Raw genomic sequence first — 16,321 nt, 5'->3', positions numbered from 1 at the left:
CAAATAGCCTTTTGCTTTGCCTTTTTCATTATAAAACATCTTAAAGAAACATAGGTTTTTTTCAAAAAAAGAGAGAAATATTTTTAATTCATTGAATTATATTCAAAAATGGCAACAACAACAGAGGAGAAATCAGTGATGGTGGTGGGAATAGAAGACAACCAACATAGTTTTTATGCATTGGAATGGACTTTGGATCATTTCTTTAAGAATTATTCACCTTCAAATTCTCCTTTTAAACTTGTTGTGGTTCATGCTAAACCTACTCCTTCTTCTGTCATCGGCTTTGCTGCTGGTCCTGGTATGTGTTATTATATTTTTTCAGTTCTATTTTGTACAATATCGTCTGACTAGACACGGAGAATTTAACAAAGATGAAAAAATTCGCCTTACACATATTAAAAGTACTCTTAAAACTCATGGTTTTATATATGTCATATGACAATTTTATTGGCTATAAGAGCATGATATCAAGGGAAATATAAAAATAGATATAGTTAAAAGTATTTGACCTGTACTATGCTTTTTCTTGAGCCGAGGGCCTTTCGAAAAAGGTTTGCACACACTTTACTCTCTCCAGACCTCTCCAGACCTCACGTTGTGCGATTCACTGGGTATGTTGTCGTAGTTAAAAGAGTTTTTACATATAAAAATCTTTATACTTTTCTTTTTAAAACAAAACTAAAAAAAAGTGTCAATATAAATTTTTCCAACCAATATTAAAAGTAGTCACAGAGCTTTGTGGTTTTATATATGTCATGACACGTTTTTGAAGGAAAAAAATTATTACGTGTTACGCTATTGGTGAGGTCTCAACTTCGAAAGAGATGGAGCTCATCAAGTGAGCTAAATCCTTGTATCAGGGACACTTTTATTGGCTATAAGAGCATGATATCAAAGGCAATATTAAAAATATAAAGAATTATTATATCGTTCTTTTAGTAGAACAGACTAAAAAGGATATGAAACAGATTGGGTAATTTTTTACCTGATGAAGTTTGATTGGATTGGTTAAGACACTAATTGACTTGTTAAGTTTGTTAAACTAAATAAAAGTGTGATATATCTGACTGTGTAAGCTTTATTTTTTCCAATGAGATGGTCACACGATTTAATAAAGTTTGGAGATGGTGAGTTCAAATTTCACAATATTCATTATCGAACAGAAACTAAATAAGCAACATTGTGCTCTTGTTATAAGCTTTTTAGATGAGATGGTTATACGATTCAATTTTTAATAATAGTAGAAGAGAATTTTACCATAATTGTTGAAAAGATAGTTAAATTGTGAACAAACTAATAAAGTGGTACTTCTCATATCAGCTAGGAACTTTACAAAGAACTTTTAATGCTTGTGAGGAGTATTTAATGATGTCCTGATTTCCTATATGATGAATAGCAGGTACTGTGGACATTTTGCCAGCAATAGAGGCTGATTTGAAGAAGATTGCTGCAAGGGTTGTGGAGAAAGCTATGGAGATATGTCATGCAAGAAATGTAATTTATCTTCTTCTTCTTTTACTCTTTGAACAATCTTTTTCTAAAAAATAAAAATAAAAATAAAATAAATTTGTACTTGTACTATTTGAAAATGAGCAACTTTGCCCTTCATTAAACTTTTGATCCAATGTTATGCCCCTGCCATTAGGAAAACTCGTTTTTGCCCTTGATTCATGACGAAACTCCAACTTGAGGGTAATTTGGACATGTAGAGTTCACCCCATTTCACGCTGGAGCTCCGTCAATATCAATGGATTCAAAGTATTTTGAAGAAAAAAATTGAGCAATTTAGAATGATATATGGGCAAATTTTGAACGTTATATGGGCAAATTTTGAACATTTTCTTGTATAACTATGTCTATGATCACCAATTTTTTTAAATAGTTAAATTTGCACTTGTAGTCTTGTATTATTTGAAATGAGCAACGTTGCCTTCCGTTAAATTTCGACTTAATATTACCATTAGGAAAAGTCGCTTTTGCCCTTTACCTATGATGAAGTCCAAACCTGAGAGTAAATTTTAACCATAGGGAAAAGTTGAGTAGTAAATTTCACGTGGAATTCACCTCATTTCACATCGGAGCTCTATTAATAGCAAGGAAAAATACAACCAATTTGCTAACGGTAAAAATTGAGTAATTTGGAATAGTATATGGGCAAATCTTATTGGGTATCTTTCAAAAATAACAATGGGTTTTGCTTTTTAATCTTTTTGCAGGTGAATGATGCTAAAGTTGAGGTTGTGGAAGGTGATGCTAGGCATGTCCTTTGTGAAGCTGTAGAGAAACTTCATGCCTCTATCTTAGTTGTTGGTTGTCATGGTTATGGAGTTATAAAGAGGTATTTCTTCTTTTCTCTCTACTAGATAATTTAATTTATATATGTACTGATAGTGTATAGCTTGTTTACATATCTGAAAATTGTGACCTACGATAACATTTAATTGTTGATGATAGTTATGATATGGTAACAAAGCAAATCAACTAAATAACGTGTTATAGTCAGTTAAATTGCATTGATGATGGATCGTGCCAACCTTATTTAAAATAGCCAGTGCATATAGATCAAATCCAACAGAGATTGATTAATAACATGTGTTTTCTTTCGTCCTAAGATGGAAGTATAGCAATTAAACAAGGATTTAAGTGATACACATTTAGTGAAAAAAATCAAATTACACTAACACTGTCATTTAACCTAATACAACATGTTGGTTACAATTTTTATCAGGTCATTTATTGCGTAACCTCATAATGATCTTATAGGTGGTCTGATTATATATAATTTGTTTTGGCAGTGTCAGCACATAAAACTTAATGAAACTCGTAATTTTGCTTAAGATGATTATGATAAATTTACTGATAATAATTACATTGTGCAATTGATTCTGCAGGACTGTTTTGGGTAGTGTAAGTGACTACTGTGCTCATCATGCCCACTGTAGTGTGATGATTGTGAAGAAGCCAAAGACTAAATCATGAATTTTGTTTCTACTGGGTATCTGATTCCTGTCTAGTCAATAAGTTCTAGAGATTACAAATATGTGACCAATTTCTTCAACTCGAGAAGGAAACTCAGTTGATTGTGTGTATTTATTTGATTTCGACTCTCAATATCCATATTTAGTTTTTAATATAAGGTTTATAGTTGTAGTGTAACATACTAGTTGCAAAACTTCATAGTCTTGTGTAGTAAATCACAAATTTATGTATGAAATAAGAGACAATATGCAGTGTATGAGCTAGCCTCATGACAAATATATCATGTTTGTGTGTTCACAAAATGATTAGCAGCACACAAAGTTGTTATCGAATTAGTAGCTCCTTAATCAAAGGGCTCTAGTTCTTTCAGAATCAATTTTATTTTCAATAGGTGCAGTTGACAAGAAGGCAGTTAAGTTTCAAGAATTGTGGCATTGAATTTCTCGACCCTTCTACCTACAATTAGTAAGTTTTGCTCATAACTCAATTTAAACCTCAACCCTTTGATGAACAAACTAGTCAGCTTCATTTATCAATGGGACTAGAAAGGGATATAACTCAACGACTTATCAACAACATACCAAGTCTAATCCCACAAGTGGGGTCTGAAGAGGGTGATGTATAGTGTGTACAACTCAATGACTTATCGAGAAAGAGAAATAAGCATCCTTCAATCGTAAGGGCTCAATGTTCTCTGCATTATGCATGTTTGAACTCTGAATTATATATATTAGAATGTGTGACCAAAAACTATGGTTTTTCAATCAAGTTCATAGTTATAGGGCAAGCAGCTAAGTCTTTGACAAAAGACCCCATGCCACCAGCAAAACAGAAACAAATCTTGGCAAGAACTTAAAAAGCCATAAGGGTGCAACATAGTCATTACATAAATAGCAAAATCTGTAGAATACCGAAACATAATTTTCGACTCTTACCATCATACATGCAAAAAGGTTTTTATCAATACTAAAATACTGCAATCTTCCAAAGTCATAAAGGATCAAAGGTTTTACAGTTCGTTCTAATTTAGTCATGGACCAAGAATTCAGAAGCCATTTCATGTTTACAGGGGAAAAGGTGACACCAACAAGGTCATGCTGATGTTTTCAGGCACTACAGCACTCTCAATCTCAGCAACTGCGGCAACAGCTTAATCCCAACACAACTCTCACCTGCAAAATTGAAATCAAAAGTCACAACAAAATTTATGGTGGGTTATGCCCCGAGCAACCCAATGACTGTCCATTAATCTACAAAAAGACATGAGGAATAGGACCTTGACAAGCTCCCACTGCGACTCCGGCTGCGGCTCCTGCTCTGGCTTCTCCCAGAATTGCGTGGTTTTGGGCTTTTACTCCTGCTCCGGCTCCTTTTGGAATCACGTGGTTCTGGGCTTTTACTCACGCTCTTGCTTCTCCTGGAATCACGCGGTTTTGGGCTTTTACTCAAGCTCTGGCTTCTCTTGGAATCGCGCGGTTTTGGGCTTATACTAGCACGTTTTGGGCGCTGAGACCAATCCAGTCAAATATAAAATGCCAACAAGCAAAGAGAGGATTCCAAATAAATTTTTTAAAAAAAAAAAAAACAAAAAAAAAAAAACACAATCAAATACTTAATCCAGGTCTCATTTCACTTTAGAAAAGACATTTGACTTACAGATGGTACTGGGGATCTGGATCTTGATGGAGATCTGCAAAATGTCCAGAAACAACTCAATTTAAATATCCAACCTTCTGCTTAACAACTTTCATCCAAAGTTGCCTTGATGCCATTTCCACGTCAGAGAGACCATAATCAAAGTAGATATGCAGAAACCCGTAATCATTTCACCATCCCAAAGAGAAAACAATGATATGTATGAAGCCATGCAAGTTACCTAGTTAAGCAAGAGTTCTAGTCAATAATTTAAGTTTGTACTGTTTGAAAACCAATTAATAGGAAGCGAAAGAACCCATTAGTGTCTTATTAGCTCGGCAGATGGTGATCCCAAATTCAAATTGAAGTTAGTATGCCAGTCCAGCTTGACCATCAAAATCCATGATCTTCTCGTTCCCAATCTAGCATCGATGGACATTCATGATGCTCATCAGAGGAGAGACACCATAAAAGATTCCGAAGTTGCCATCTAGAAAACAGCATATCTCCACAACAAAATTTGTTGTAGGCAAGACCATATCCACTCAAAATCCTAATATGCAATCCAAGATCCTCGCATATATCCAATATCTAGAAAAACCAACAATGTGACTTCTCATATTTACAAAGGAAATAATATATGATTGTACCTTGACAACACAGAATATTTTCCCTATATGACGCTTCCAAAATGCAAAAGTAACAAGAAGCATAGGAATAACCAACTCCTAAATCTAACACCCCATGATTTCGTTTCTAATGGATTCTGAAATGCAGTATCAAGACATCTTTTCATAACTGAATGACCAGTGACCACACATTAAATAGCAGAGCTTCCAATCACTGTTAGGAAATCTGTACATTATAGTAAAAAAATTGGGGCTAAAGAAGAAACAGAGCACTATGTTCCATAACTTGTTTGGTTTATCAAATGTGGTTTGACATTGCTTTCAAGTTCAAAAATCTCCATCACCCTGAAGCGGAATGAACTTTTTTTGGATAAAGACATCCTACAGCAGAATGAATTAACATCTAGGCATCTCTATACCACCCAAAAAAAGCAAAATTTTACCTTACCATAATATACAGCCTCTTGAAACTACAATTTATTTATTTTTTGAAACTGGTAACGTTAATATACAGCCTCTTGAAACTACAATATGAGCAAGATATTTGCTAATTAAAACTTACCAGTCACCAATTGAGCCACCACATATTGGTCTAAGATCTCAACAAATTTCCGAAAGGTTCACTTACAATTTTGAACGGACGATGTAGATCCTCAAACTGAATGAAGCATTAGAAACTTTACGTTCATATGCAATACACATATTCTATTGCTCTATATGTAAAAAAGGAGGCCGTTGAGGGGCCTCAACTTTCCAGATCTATCGTAACTAATATACAACTAAAATAATGCTTCTCGAATAAATCAAAAAATATGGGGAACAATTAAAATGATTTTTTAGATGAGCTTTGCAATTTGAATTTGTCAAATTTACAAGAGGAGATGTGAAAATGCGAAATCAGTCACATGGCAAGACAACTTTTGCTTCATGACCATCTCATGTCAACGGCAATGCACAATTTAGTCAAGGTTCAGGGTGTTAGAAACAAGGCGCTCAGCTATGCTTGCCCGCTAAATGAATGAAGTGCAAGATGCAACAATTAAATCACAGGTACCTCTCACAAGAAAAGATTAAAATGATTCAAATCAACTGATAGGTAAGTACAAGGACTTGCATAAAATATCTATTAACCTCATACTATATGTAAATGTTACATCCCTACAACAGAATGGGTAGCATATAACCAGTAAGAAAGATTACCTCGACACCGAGCGTCCTTTTAACCCAGAACGGGGCTGAGAAGACACAGATCTAGAACGAGATCTTGCACGCTTTGAAGATTTAGCTTTGGGAGATTTGCTGCTAGGAAAGAGAATATCAATGAGATCCGTAGTAACAGTAAAAAGTGAAGTCACTAGCTATAATATCTGCAAACTACATTATCCACACCTTCTGCTCCGGCTACGACTGCGGCTACGGCTACCACTCTTTCCTCGTGAGTAAGAACGGCTGCGGCTACGACTTCGGCTTCTAGAATCATGTTCCTTCACCTACATAAGATGGAGCATTATGGTATAAAATAACAAAAGAAAAGGCATTAAACAGTCTATAAGCAAAGTATTTAAATTATAATCACAACATACTCGAATTGTCGAACGAGAAAAAGCATTCCGAAACTCAGATTCATCAAGTTTTTTTATCTACATACAAAGAACATTAATAGAACTTGTTAGTCAAGCATAAACGTATTTCAAAAATATCTTGAACTAAAATTGAGGATAACATACGGAATAAGAAAAAGGATATAACTTACAGCATATTTCATGTCGTCATAGTTGGTATAATCCACAATCCCAGTTGTCCCTGAAGAGCAAAACTATTTGTTACAGTCCGCCATGAAGAATTAGTCAAGGAGAGTGGGTTCACGAATTGTAGCGAGATTAGGGTGCTTCACACAACGAAAATTGAGTAGAAGCACAAGAAAACCATTTCAAAGATATGGCATCACACATTTGATATACACAAATAAGAGAAAACTGAAGCACGATACTTTTGTATATACCCAATATCGATAAAATTACTTATCATGTTTAAAAAAAAAAATAAAAAAAAAAAAGATAAATGAGGTCAATTTTAATTTGTGGCTGAAAACGTAGTTACCTTGAATACCTAATGGTAAGATAAAGCTAGCTCCAGCTAAATCGTTCAAACTAACCACAAACATACTAAGGCTACTTTCCTGCTGAATGTTGGAAACAATAACAGTACATACTTGAACTAATTCTTATTTTGCCTCTACTTAATCTTACTTCCAATAATGTAAGACCTCTATTAACCAACAGGTGATAGTACATGCCTAACAACACTTGCTTTCAAAAGATTCTACAGGTTCAGCCCAATCAAACAAATGACATTCCAGAAGAGAAGATAAATTACTTATCTAGTTAAACAAGAAAGAGTTCAGGGGTCATATACTAAAAGCTGGATTACCCTCTTTATAACATTTATCCTGCTTATTCGAAGGGTTTTTTTTTTTTTTTTTGGGTTTGGGGTGGGGGTTGTTTTTTTTTTTGTGGTGGTGGGGTTGTTATGTGTAAAGCAGAGGAATACACAGGTAAGCACAAGATGTCATTCAATATGAAAATGAAAAAAAAATAAGCTCTCCTCTTTCCTTCTATCTTCTCCTTTTCGTCCACAGAACTCCCACATACCTCTCCAACAATGCCCCAAAACGACTGATCTCCTCTTCTACACCACCTGGGTTGAATCATTACTGCCTACCCTCAAACCCACACCAAGGGGCATTTCCTTTAAATTTTCCTCTTTTCTCTCCCTTTCTGCTCCGTTTCTTTTTCCCTGCTATTTTTTATACTTTATGCCTTCTCCCTCCAATTTTTTCTGTTACTTCCTTCATTTACTTTGGGTTGATGTAATATTCTTTTAACTTCCTGTTATTCTTTCTTGTTTTATTATATTGCTATTTGCAATGGCACCAAAAGAAAACAGTTGTATAGGTTTCCGACTTGAACGGATGGAGGTATGTTTTAAGATGATGCACAATTATAAACTTCAGCCAAAGGCTGTTACAGGACTAGACATTTTGGACCAATCCTAAACAAAACACCGGATTATATGATGTAGCTGACTGGATCTAATATATCAACCCTGGCTAGGATTAGTAATCGCATCCATAATAATCCCATTAAAACTGTGGGACGATATCCCTTTATCCAGACAAGTAGGCTAAAACATTACTCCCTCCGGTTCAAAAAGAGTGTCCACTTAGCCTTTATTTTTTGGTTCAAAAAGAGTGTCCACTTACCAAATCAAGAAAAAATTAAACTTATTTTTCCAGATTTTTCCTTATTAGAATGTAACGTGACCAAATCCCTGTGCAAATGGCTTAGTGGACACTCTTTTTGAACCGGAGGGAGTATAGTACAAACTAACGCAAAGATCACCCAAATATATACTTGATGCAACTTACTGCAGCATTCAGCAATTTGTACCCTCAAACAATAGCCCAAAACTTTCTACTCATCATGCCTTGCTATCAGCTATTCATAGGGCATAGAACAAAGTATGGACTTGATCTGGTCTCCAAAGATAATATTAGCTGTTATAAGGGGGAAAAGACACTTGAAGATCCAATGATGAACCCAAAGTTACATTCTACTCAAAGGTTTAAAAAAGGATTCTACTTAATCCCTTTTACCTCATTATGAAAGATGGCAAGCTAACTCAAGACTGTTAGTTTTACAACCACCAATACAATTGAGATTCAAGTTGTCCAGAAGATAAGTTTCTATTTTCAAGAGAAAAGATCATAAACCCTTCCTCCCACCCCTTCTCAAAGAAGAAAACGCAAAAGAACGACAGAAAAAAAATTTAAAAAAAAAAAAAGAGAGAGAAAGGGGAGCTTTAGAGACTTGATTCTTAATTTACCTATATATGTTCCTGTATAGGCAAGCTTCTTTGGTATGGTAAAAAACAAACCTTCATATAACCCAAGAGACAAACAAGAGAATCATAAAACTAGTTTATGCTGTCTATCAACTTACCACTCCCCTCACGGAAAACTTGTGAGAAGCAAACATCCCCAGCTCGACGCATGTGATCCTGCATAAGAAACACGGAATACCAACATTCAGCAGCTAGAATATAAATACTGGAAAAGGAGGATCACTTCTAGCCATGGTCCTTATAATGTACCACTCAGACACCACTCACCTTGAGATCCTGCCAGGATGCTGAATGGGGCAATCCAGTAACTAAAACTGAAAATAAGCAAGTGAATTAGATCAAAAAGGCATGAAATGCAATGAAGAATACTACACAAGCACATCTATAATAAACATGCCTCGATACTCTGTACGCTTGGGCGCTCCAAATTTGTGATTAGTACGACCGCCATCATTACGGCCACTATAACGATCATTTGCCGATGAGTTACCACGCCCACCATGTGCAAGTTCAACCTGTGCAAATATCGACAATATGTAAAATTTCAAAGCTTAAGCACCTAAAAAAGGAAACTATTTAGCATGTGTCTTAAATGTATTAGATGTGTTAATTTGCCTTGAAAGACTGACTAACATTTAAAGGAAACAGAACCGAATAAAGTGGAATCGATACAGACGATTTATATAACTGATCCCAACTAATTTGGGACAACCATTTAAAAGAAAACACATAATGGTTTAGGTGAAATGCTCAGGTCAACAAAAATGCAAATGAGACATGAATTGGAAACCCTGATTCAGAAAAAATGCAATTGATACATATTTCTTAAAGCAAACCAAGAATACAGTTGATTTATATGTATGTATCCTCTATGCAGTTAAGATTTTTACTAACCCTCAAGCGATGCCCATCAAAATCATAGCCATCACGCCCACGAATAGCATCATCAGCATCGCGAGCCTCTTCAAACTGTTAATTTTTCCAACAAAATGATGTCAAAATAGCTTAAAATTTTGAGAGGGGTATATTCAACGAAATTCATCTTAGCAAGTGCAGCTAAAACTTACCTCAACAAAAGCATAACCAGGGGGTCTTGGTGGAATTTTCAGATCAATATGTGCTATCGGACCATACTACAATTACACACCAGACACATTTTAAGTTTAAGAGGCAAATAAACTGGACATTAGTAAATGAAATCCAACTAATAGCCTGTTTGGCCAAACTTTTGAGAGGCCAAAAGTGCTATTTTTTTCAATAAGTAAGGTGTTTGGCCAAGCTTTTAGGAGAAAATAAGTGCACAGAAGCTGTTTTTCATAAACTCAAAAAGTAGGTTTTCTCCAAAAGTACTTTTTTTTTAGAAAATACACTTAGACGCACTTTTTAAAAGCTTAGCCAAACACTAATTGTTGTTAAAAAGTGCTTTTCAAATTGATTAGTCAAACACAAATTGCTTCTCGCCAAAAATACTTTTTTGAAAAGCACTTTGAAAAAAAAAAAAAATCAGAATAAGCTAATTTTAGATGCTTGGCCAAACACTACACCTACCTTGTAGAACAAATCCTCCACTTCTCGCTCACGGATATCACCAGGAAGATTACCAACATAAATTGTCCTACTTGAACGACTCATTTTTCCTATAAAAAAAAAAGTCAAAAAATTACAATTAAACCCAACCTAAAACAAAACTTAGATGAAAAACAAAAAGAAATGAGTCACAAAAACACAACTTCGGCAACCAAAAATGAACTAACCAGTTGGTGCATGCACATACAACAACAACAACAACATGCCCAGTGTAATCCCACAAGTGGGGTCTGGGGAGGATAGTGTGTACGCACATACATACATACCAAAAAAAATCATAAACATAAGGAGCGCACAATTACATACATATATTATGTATATATACTTATGGTCCTACTTGAACGACTCATTGTTCCTAAATAAGTCCCAAAAAATAAAAAACACTTACAATTAAATCCAACCTAAAACAAAATTTAGATGAATAACAAAAAGAAATGAGTCACCAAAACACAGCTTCAGCAACCAAACATGAACTAACCAGTTGGTACACGCACATACATACAAAAAACCAACAAACATATAATTGGTGCACAATTACATATACACATATATTATGTGTATATATTCCGATAAATGATTGGGAAATTTTCAAATAATTTATACTGTGTTTGGTTGACGATTCGCGGACTAAATTATCCCAATCCTGTGATTATAATCCCTGGACTAATTTATCTCAACTCTCAGGTGGGGTGGGCTATCAAGGATTAAGTTTGGGATTAAATTTATACTGTGTTTGGTTGACGGTATAAATTTATCAGAGGACTGAGTCACAAAAACACATTTGAGCAACCAAACATGAATTAACCAGTTGGTGCACGCACATACATGCAAAAAACAAACACGCATACATATAACAGGTGCACAATTACATACATATATTATGTATATATAATTTGATAAACTATTTCTCTATGCTGGATCTACCTCTACACAAGGTTTTAAACTGAATTGAAATACATTTTTTTGCTCAACAAAAAATGTAAGAAAAATTAAGAAATAAAAAAACAGATCTTTATAGTTATTTCATTTACATGATTACTATTAAAGCACAATTTTTTGTACCTTATTTTGTGTCTCACAAAATTGACACTAAGGGGTCGTTTGGTTCGCGGACTAAATTATTCCAGGATTATAGTCTTGCTATTATAATCATTAAAGATAAGATACGATATCCAAGATTAAGTTTGGGATTAAATTTATACTGTGTTTCGTTGACGGTATAAATTTATGAGTCACAAAAACACAACTTGAGCAAGCAAACATGATATAAATTTATGAGTCACAAAAACACAACTTGAGCAAGCAAACATGAAACATACATACAAAAAACAAACATATAAGTGGTACACAATTACATACATAAATTATGCATATATAATTTGATAAACTATTTCTCTATGCTGGATCTATATCTACACATGGTTTTAAATTGAATTGAAAAACAATTTTTTGCAGATCTTTACAGTTATTTTGTTTACAAGATTATTATTAAAGAAAATTTCGTACCTTAGAAGATTTGATGAAAATACAGAGCTTAGAGAGAAAAGAGGAAATTTTTTTAAGGTTAGGGTTTTAAAGGGATAAAGGGTTGTGAAGCTATAAATATCTTGTTCTAAAGACTGTTTGGTCGTCTATCATATTGGACACGTCTATCCACTATATTAATAGAATATACTTAGGCCTTTGTTTGATTAAGACGTCTAAATTTGAATGCAAATTTCAAGAAATAAGATAGGTGTCTTTGGATTTGAATGTTGAATAATTAAGATTTTTTATTTTTTAATATCTGAATGTATATAATGTATTTATTTAAATATGCAGTTCAAATAAAAAAAGTAATTAAATATTAGAGAACAAATACAATTTTTAATAAAGTAAAAATAGTATTTGATAAAAAATGAAATATTTATGTTTGTTGTAATGATGGAAATGTTTGTAATGATGTTGGGTGGGGTTTTTAGGGGTAATGGGTGGGTGGGGGTGGAAGGGTTGTGGGAGTGGTGGCACAGTGGGTCTTGCGGTAAGGGTCGTGTGGTGAGAAGGGTGGTTGGGGGTAAGGTAGGTGGGTGGTGGGGGTAGGGTGAATGGGGTGGGGATTGGGTGGTGGTAGTGGGTGGTGGTGATGGGTGGGTAGGGGTTGGAGTGGGTAGGTGGGGATTTGGGATGGTATTGGTGGTGTGGGTGGTGATGGTGTGTGGGGGGTGTGGGTAGGTGGGGGTGAGGGGGTGGGGTGGGGTGGTGTTGGTGGTAGTGAGGGTGGGGGGTAGTGGAGGGTTGGGGTAGGTGGTGGGGTGGAATCGGTGGTAAAAGTTACCTATACAAAATGATCAGGACTTTGTTCAAGATTTTAATAATTAAGACCTATTCAAATCAATTAAGTGTTTAGATCTTAATATAACAAATACACTTAATGGCCTAAGGTCTTAACCATTCAAAATTTCATTAAGAGGAAACGAATGAGACCTAATTGTGTGAGCCGTGAGGCTTTTCTATGTTATTAGACTCAAATTTTACATTTTAAGGTTCACAAACTTTGAGTCAGCTAACTTGCGGGATAATAAAAAAGTCTCATATATTAGTTCTCCTATATAAGAAGTGAGAGTGGTACAGCTGAAGCAGGCCGGTCTTTGTTGACATGCCTGCTTCTAGCCGAGGGCAATTCGGTCAATTCATGCTTTTCCTGTGGCCCCATACCTCAATTTTGTTGACAACTTTCTTTATCTTTCAATTCTTTATATTTCTTTAACTGGAGTGTGCAATTGGTTTGCACACTTACAACCCTTCACTATTTAAAATCAAGTACTAGCTTTTCAATACAGAATTTTAAATAATTTTAATTATATACAAAAAAATCTCTTTGATAATTCAAATGTTCATTCCACATACTTATATGTAACAATTTTATTATCTCTTAAAGAAAAAATCACGCTTCGTAAAATTTATATAGAGTTAAATTTAGACGTTTTCAGCTTATAAGCTGCTTTAGATAAGCTAAGTCAAACGGATCCAATTATTTTTTTGAGCTTATTTTAAGCACAAAATGACTTTAAGCTGGCCAGCCAAGCACTCAAAAAAGTTGAAAACAGCTTATAAGCAACTTACAAGTCAATCCAAACGGGCTCTAAATTTACCTGCGCTTCGCGCGATCGTGAAACTTCATAGATGCGAACCAAAAATGGAAGTAACAAATATATGCAAGACATAATGATAGAGTTCTTGAAGGAATAGTCCTCAATTGGAAAAAGAAACATGACTCATATAGGAATAAACTCTTCATGTATATGCATATAAAAGTTAATTATATGAATATTGACTAAATTATGTAAATGTTTTTCTCATAAATTTAATCGATATAGAAAAAAAAATCTTGTATATGCATATAAAAAATAATTTTTATCATACATACCCATTTTTTCTAGTTAGCTCTAGCACGTTCCATGTAAGCAGTTTCACATAAAGAGGAACAGTAACAATCTTATGCTTAAGAACATATGGTTATTACATTTTCATAAGCAAATGTTATTTAGAAAACAATTTCATATCTTTGACTAGGAGAAACCAAGTTATTGGTAATTCAACATTTAAAATGCATGATCAATGTTGTATTACTGTAAATAGTGAAAAAAGTTTGCAAAACGCGAATTTGTGCAGGTTTGATTATCAACATAATTACTCATCTACTAACTCTACATAATTATATCATCTTTTTTATCACTTTCCTTCCCCACAGAGAAACTCAAAGGAACTGCGGAATGACTTACCTTAAACTATAAAAATCAACTACTTATACAAGTATAGTTGTAAAACCAAATAAATTGGTTCCGAAAACCAACTTGGACTGACTCAAAATTACAGAACGAATAGAAACATCAAAGTGCCATATTAATATTTCACAGCTCTCAAGTGTCAAGGTCCTCGTAGCTTCCCACAATTCCTAGTAAATGAAAGCAACAATTACACAAGTGTGAACTCAATTAGAAGAAATTATTCAATCTAATCCTAATGCATATAGATCTTATACATCAGTCAATACAAAATTTTGATAGAAACTGACAAACGAGACATCCAAAGGAATATAGAACCAAAATATAATATCAAAATAAATGTGAAAGAGGCCTGCAAGATGTGAAAATATGGCCGTCTCATTTTCTGCAAAAATGTCAAGATACGAATTGGTTGTCCGATAAGCTTAAAAAAGTGATATTTATAGTTTGTTTCTCTCTAATGGATGAAACGACTTTTCTTGGTCGGGTTAATTGAGCTCTCTAATGCATGAACCCGTTCTTTCTTTAATAATGACTTTTAGACTCTTTTTTGGTCCAACATGGATTTTGGATTTGTAACATAAATTGAATTGAAATTGAGTCGAAAATGTAAAAAATCGAGAAAAGGGATAAATGGGTGTCATATCAAACTTTTCTAAGATATAGCCATCAGATGCCCCAATGTGCAAAGAAGTGAAAAATATCTCACAACAAACAACAATAAAACACAAAAAAATGTGGATCCTTGCTTTCATTCTCAAGACCATGACCACACTTTTCATTTTCCCTGCACCTTTTTTTTCCACATCAGCAAGAATGTAAGAGGCAACCAAAAATCACAAATTCTTGATTTCCACAAATGAAAGGAACGTGAGATGGGGATAGTTGAAGAAGTGCACAACGTGAAGATTTTAGGAACAGGGATCGAACCATGGTCCTAGTTCATGTGTTTGAGACATACTGATCTGTGTGTAAACATCTGGTTCCTCGTATAGTTGACGATTATAAAGTTGTCACCTAGATGAATGAGAAAACATGACAATCAAAGAAACAAAGTGGTCAAATTCCAACTATGTTACCAAAACACACAATTATTGACTGATTATGTGGAATGCAAAGTATTGACTAATAGCAATTCCACAAGTAGATGTATGAGCCGAATATTATACTCCTTCAAAAATACAATGTGGCAATAACAGAAACAAAGTTGTAAAATTAATACTATTTAACCAAAACACACGTTCCCTCGGAATTATCATTCCCGACTACTTTGACTTCAAAAGGTGCTAAACATTAGAAGGATACATACGCCTATGATGTGACCGTTATTTTGGAAGAACTCCAAATCTCTCGGTGCATTTAAGTTGGACTCTTTGTTTCTGCCATGAATGGTGTTGTCGTTTCCATTGCCCGTCCCGATCTCACCAAACTTGTGACCATCACCAGAGTCGGTGAAGTATCCGTGATTGATGGCTTCTGCGAAATTAAGAAGCGCTACCATATAAAAAAAAAAAACTAAAAGATACAATCTTTAAGTAGTACAACAAACATAGAATGAGAGAAAAATTAATTCAGTAAATGGACAACCAATAAACTAAAAGATACAAATTTAAATAGTACAACAAACATAAAATGAAGGAAAAAATAAATATATCGAAGGCGAAAAGAAGAACTTTACGTCTGGCGAGTGGGAGGAGAGAGGAAAAGGAGAAAGACTCTATGAAGAATAGGTGTTTTACTTGAAAAAGGAAAACAAGGAAGAGATATAATTAAAAGAGGGAAGTTTAAAACTGTCAATTTACGAGACGTGGCCTTTCAATT

General features: G+C 34.4%; 2 protein-coding genes across 10 annotated transcripts; one reads left to right on the top strand and one right to left on the bottom strand.

Moving 5' to 3' along the window:
- Positions 1-3,238, top strand: LOC132605592 (universal stress protein PHOS34). Of its 2 annotated transcripts, none has more exons than XM_060318729.1 (4): positions 1-301; positions 1,400-1,497; positions 2,220-2,341; positions 2,895-3,238. In XM_060318729.1, exons 1-4 carry the CDS (start codon positions 109-111, stop codon positions 2,980-2,982), a joined length of 501 nt encoding a protein of 166 aa, XP_060174712.1. In that variant the 5' UTR covers positions 1-108; the 3' UTR covers positions 2,983-3,238. The 2 variants fall into 2 exon arrangements, with proteins under 2 accessions (XP_060174712.1, XP_060174713.1); XM_060318730.1 differs by having other exon boundaries at positions 2-301; positions 1,403-1,497.
- A 609-nt stretch (positions 3,239-3,847) lies between these two features.
- LOC132605591 (serine/arginine-rich splicing factor SR34B-like) lies at positions 3,848-12,391 on the bottom strand. Of its 8 annotated transcripts, XR_009569229.1 has the most exons (15): positions 12,243-12,390; positions 10,698-10,786; positions 10,217-10,282; positions 10,044-10,118; positions 9,547-9,664; positions 9,417-9,463; positions 9,248-9,305; positions 7,000-7,049; positions 6,830-6,886; positions 6,636-6,736; positions 6,447-6,545; positions 5,809-5,904; positions 4,934-5,039; positions 4,639-4,858; positions 4,346-4,488 (listed from the first exon to the last, which is right to left on the bottom strand). XR_009569229.1 is itself a non-coding variant. In XM_060318727.1 (14 exons), exons 2-14 carry the CDS (start codon positions 10,779-10,781, stop codon positions 4,151-4,153), a joined length of 1,023 nt encoding a protein of 340 aa, XP_060174710.1. In that variant the 5' UTR covers positions 10,782-10,786; positions 12,243-12,389; the 3' UTR covers positions 3,848-4,150. The 8 variants fall into 8 exon arrangements, 1 of the variants encoding a protein (XP_060174710.1); XM_060318727.1 differs by lacking the exons at positions 4,934-5,039; positions 5,809-5,904 and adding an exon at positions 3,848-4,154 and having other exon boundaries at positions 4,259-4,488; positions 4,639-4,672; positions 12,243-12,389; XR_009569224.1 differs by lacking the exon at positions 5,809-5,904 and having other exon boundaries at positions 12,243-12,391.
- Positions 12,392-16,321: the final 3,930 nt, after the last annotated feature.

This window comes from Lycium barbarum, chromosome 8 (assembly GCF_019175385.1).
Source record: "Lycium barbarum isolate Lr01 chromosome 8, ASM1917538v2, whole genome shotgun sequence".
NCBI lineage: Eukaryota > Viridiplantae > Streptophyta > Magnoliopsida > Solanales > Solanaceae > Lycium > Lycium barbarum.
This window is presented reverse-complemented; position numbering and strand designations above follow the sequence as displayed.

What these genes read in the sequence shown, in the direction of transcription:
- LOC132605592 (XM_060318729.1), top strand. Translation starts at nt 109, where the DNA reads ATGGCAACAACAACAGAGGAGAAATCAGTGATGGTGGTGGGAATAGAA. An exon ending in CGGCTTTGCTGCTGGTCCTG is followed by an intron (nt 302 to 1,399) that starts GTATGTGTTATT and finishes TATGATGAATAG; the next exon opens with CAGGTACTGTGGACATTTTG. An exon ending in AGATATGTCATGCAAGAAAT is followed by an intron (nt 1,498 to 2,219) that starts GTAATTTATCTT and finishes ATCTTTTTGCAG; the next exon opens with GTGAATGATGCTAAAGTTGA.
- LOC132605591 (XM_060318727.1), bottom strand. Translation starts at nt 10,781, where the DNA reads ATGAGTCGTTCAAGTAGGACAATTTATGTTGGTAATCTTCCTGGTGAT. An exon ending in TTTCTCGTTCGACAATTCGA is followed by an intron (nt 6,737 to 6,829) that starts GTATGTTGTGAT and finishes CATCTTATGTAG; the next exon opens with GTGAAGGAACATGATTCTAG. An exon ending in AGTCGTAGCCGGAGCAGAAG is followed by an intron (nt 6,546 to 6,635) that starts GTGTGGATAATG and finishes CTTTCCTAGCAG; the next exon opens with CAAATCTCCCAAAGCTAAAT.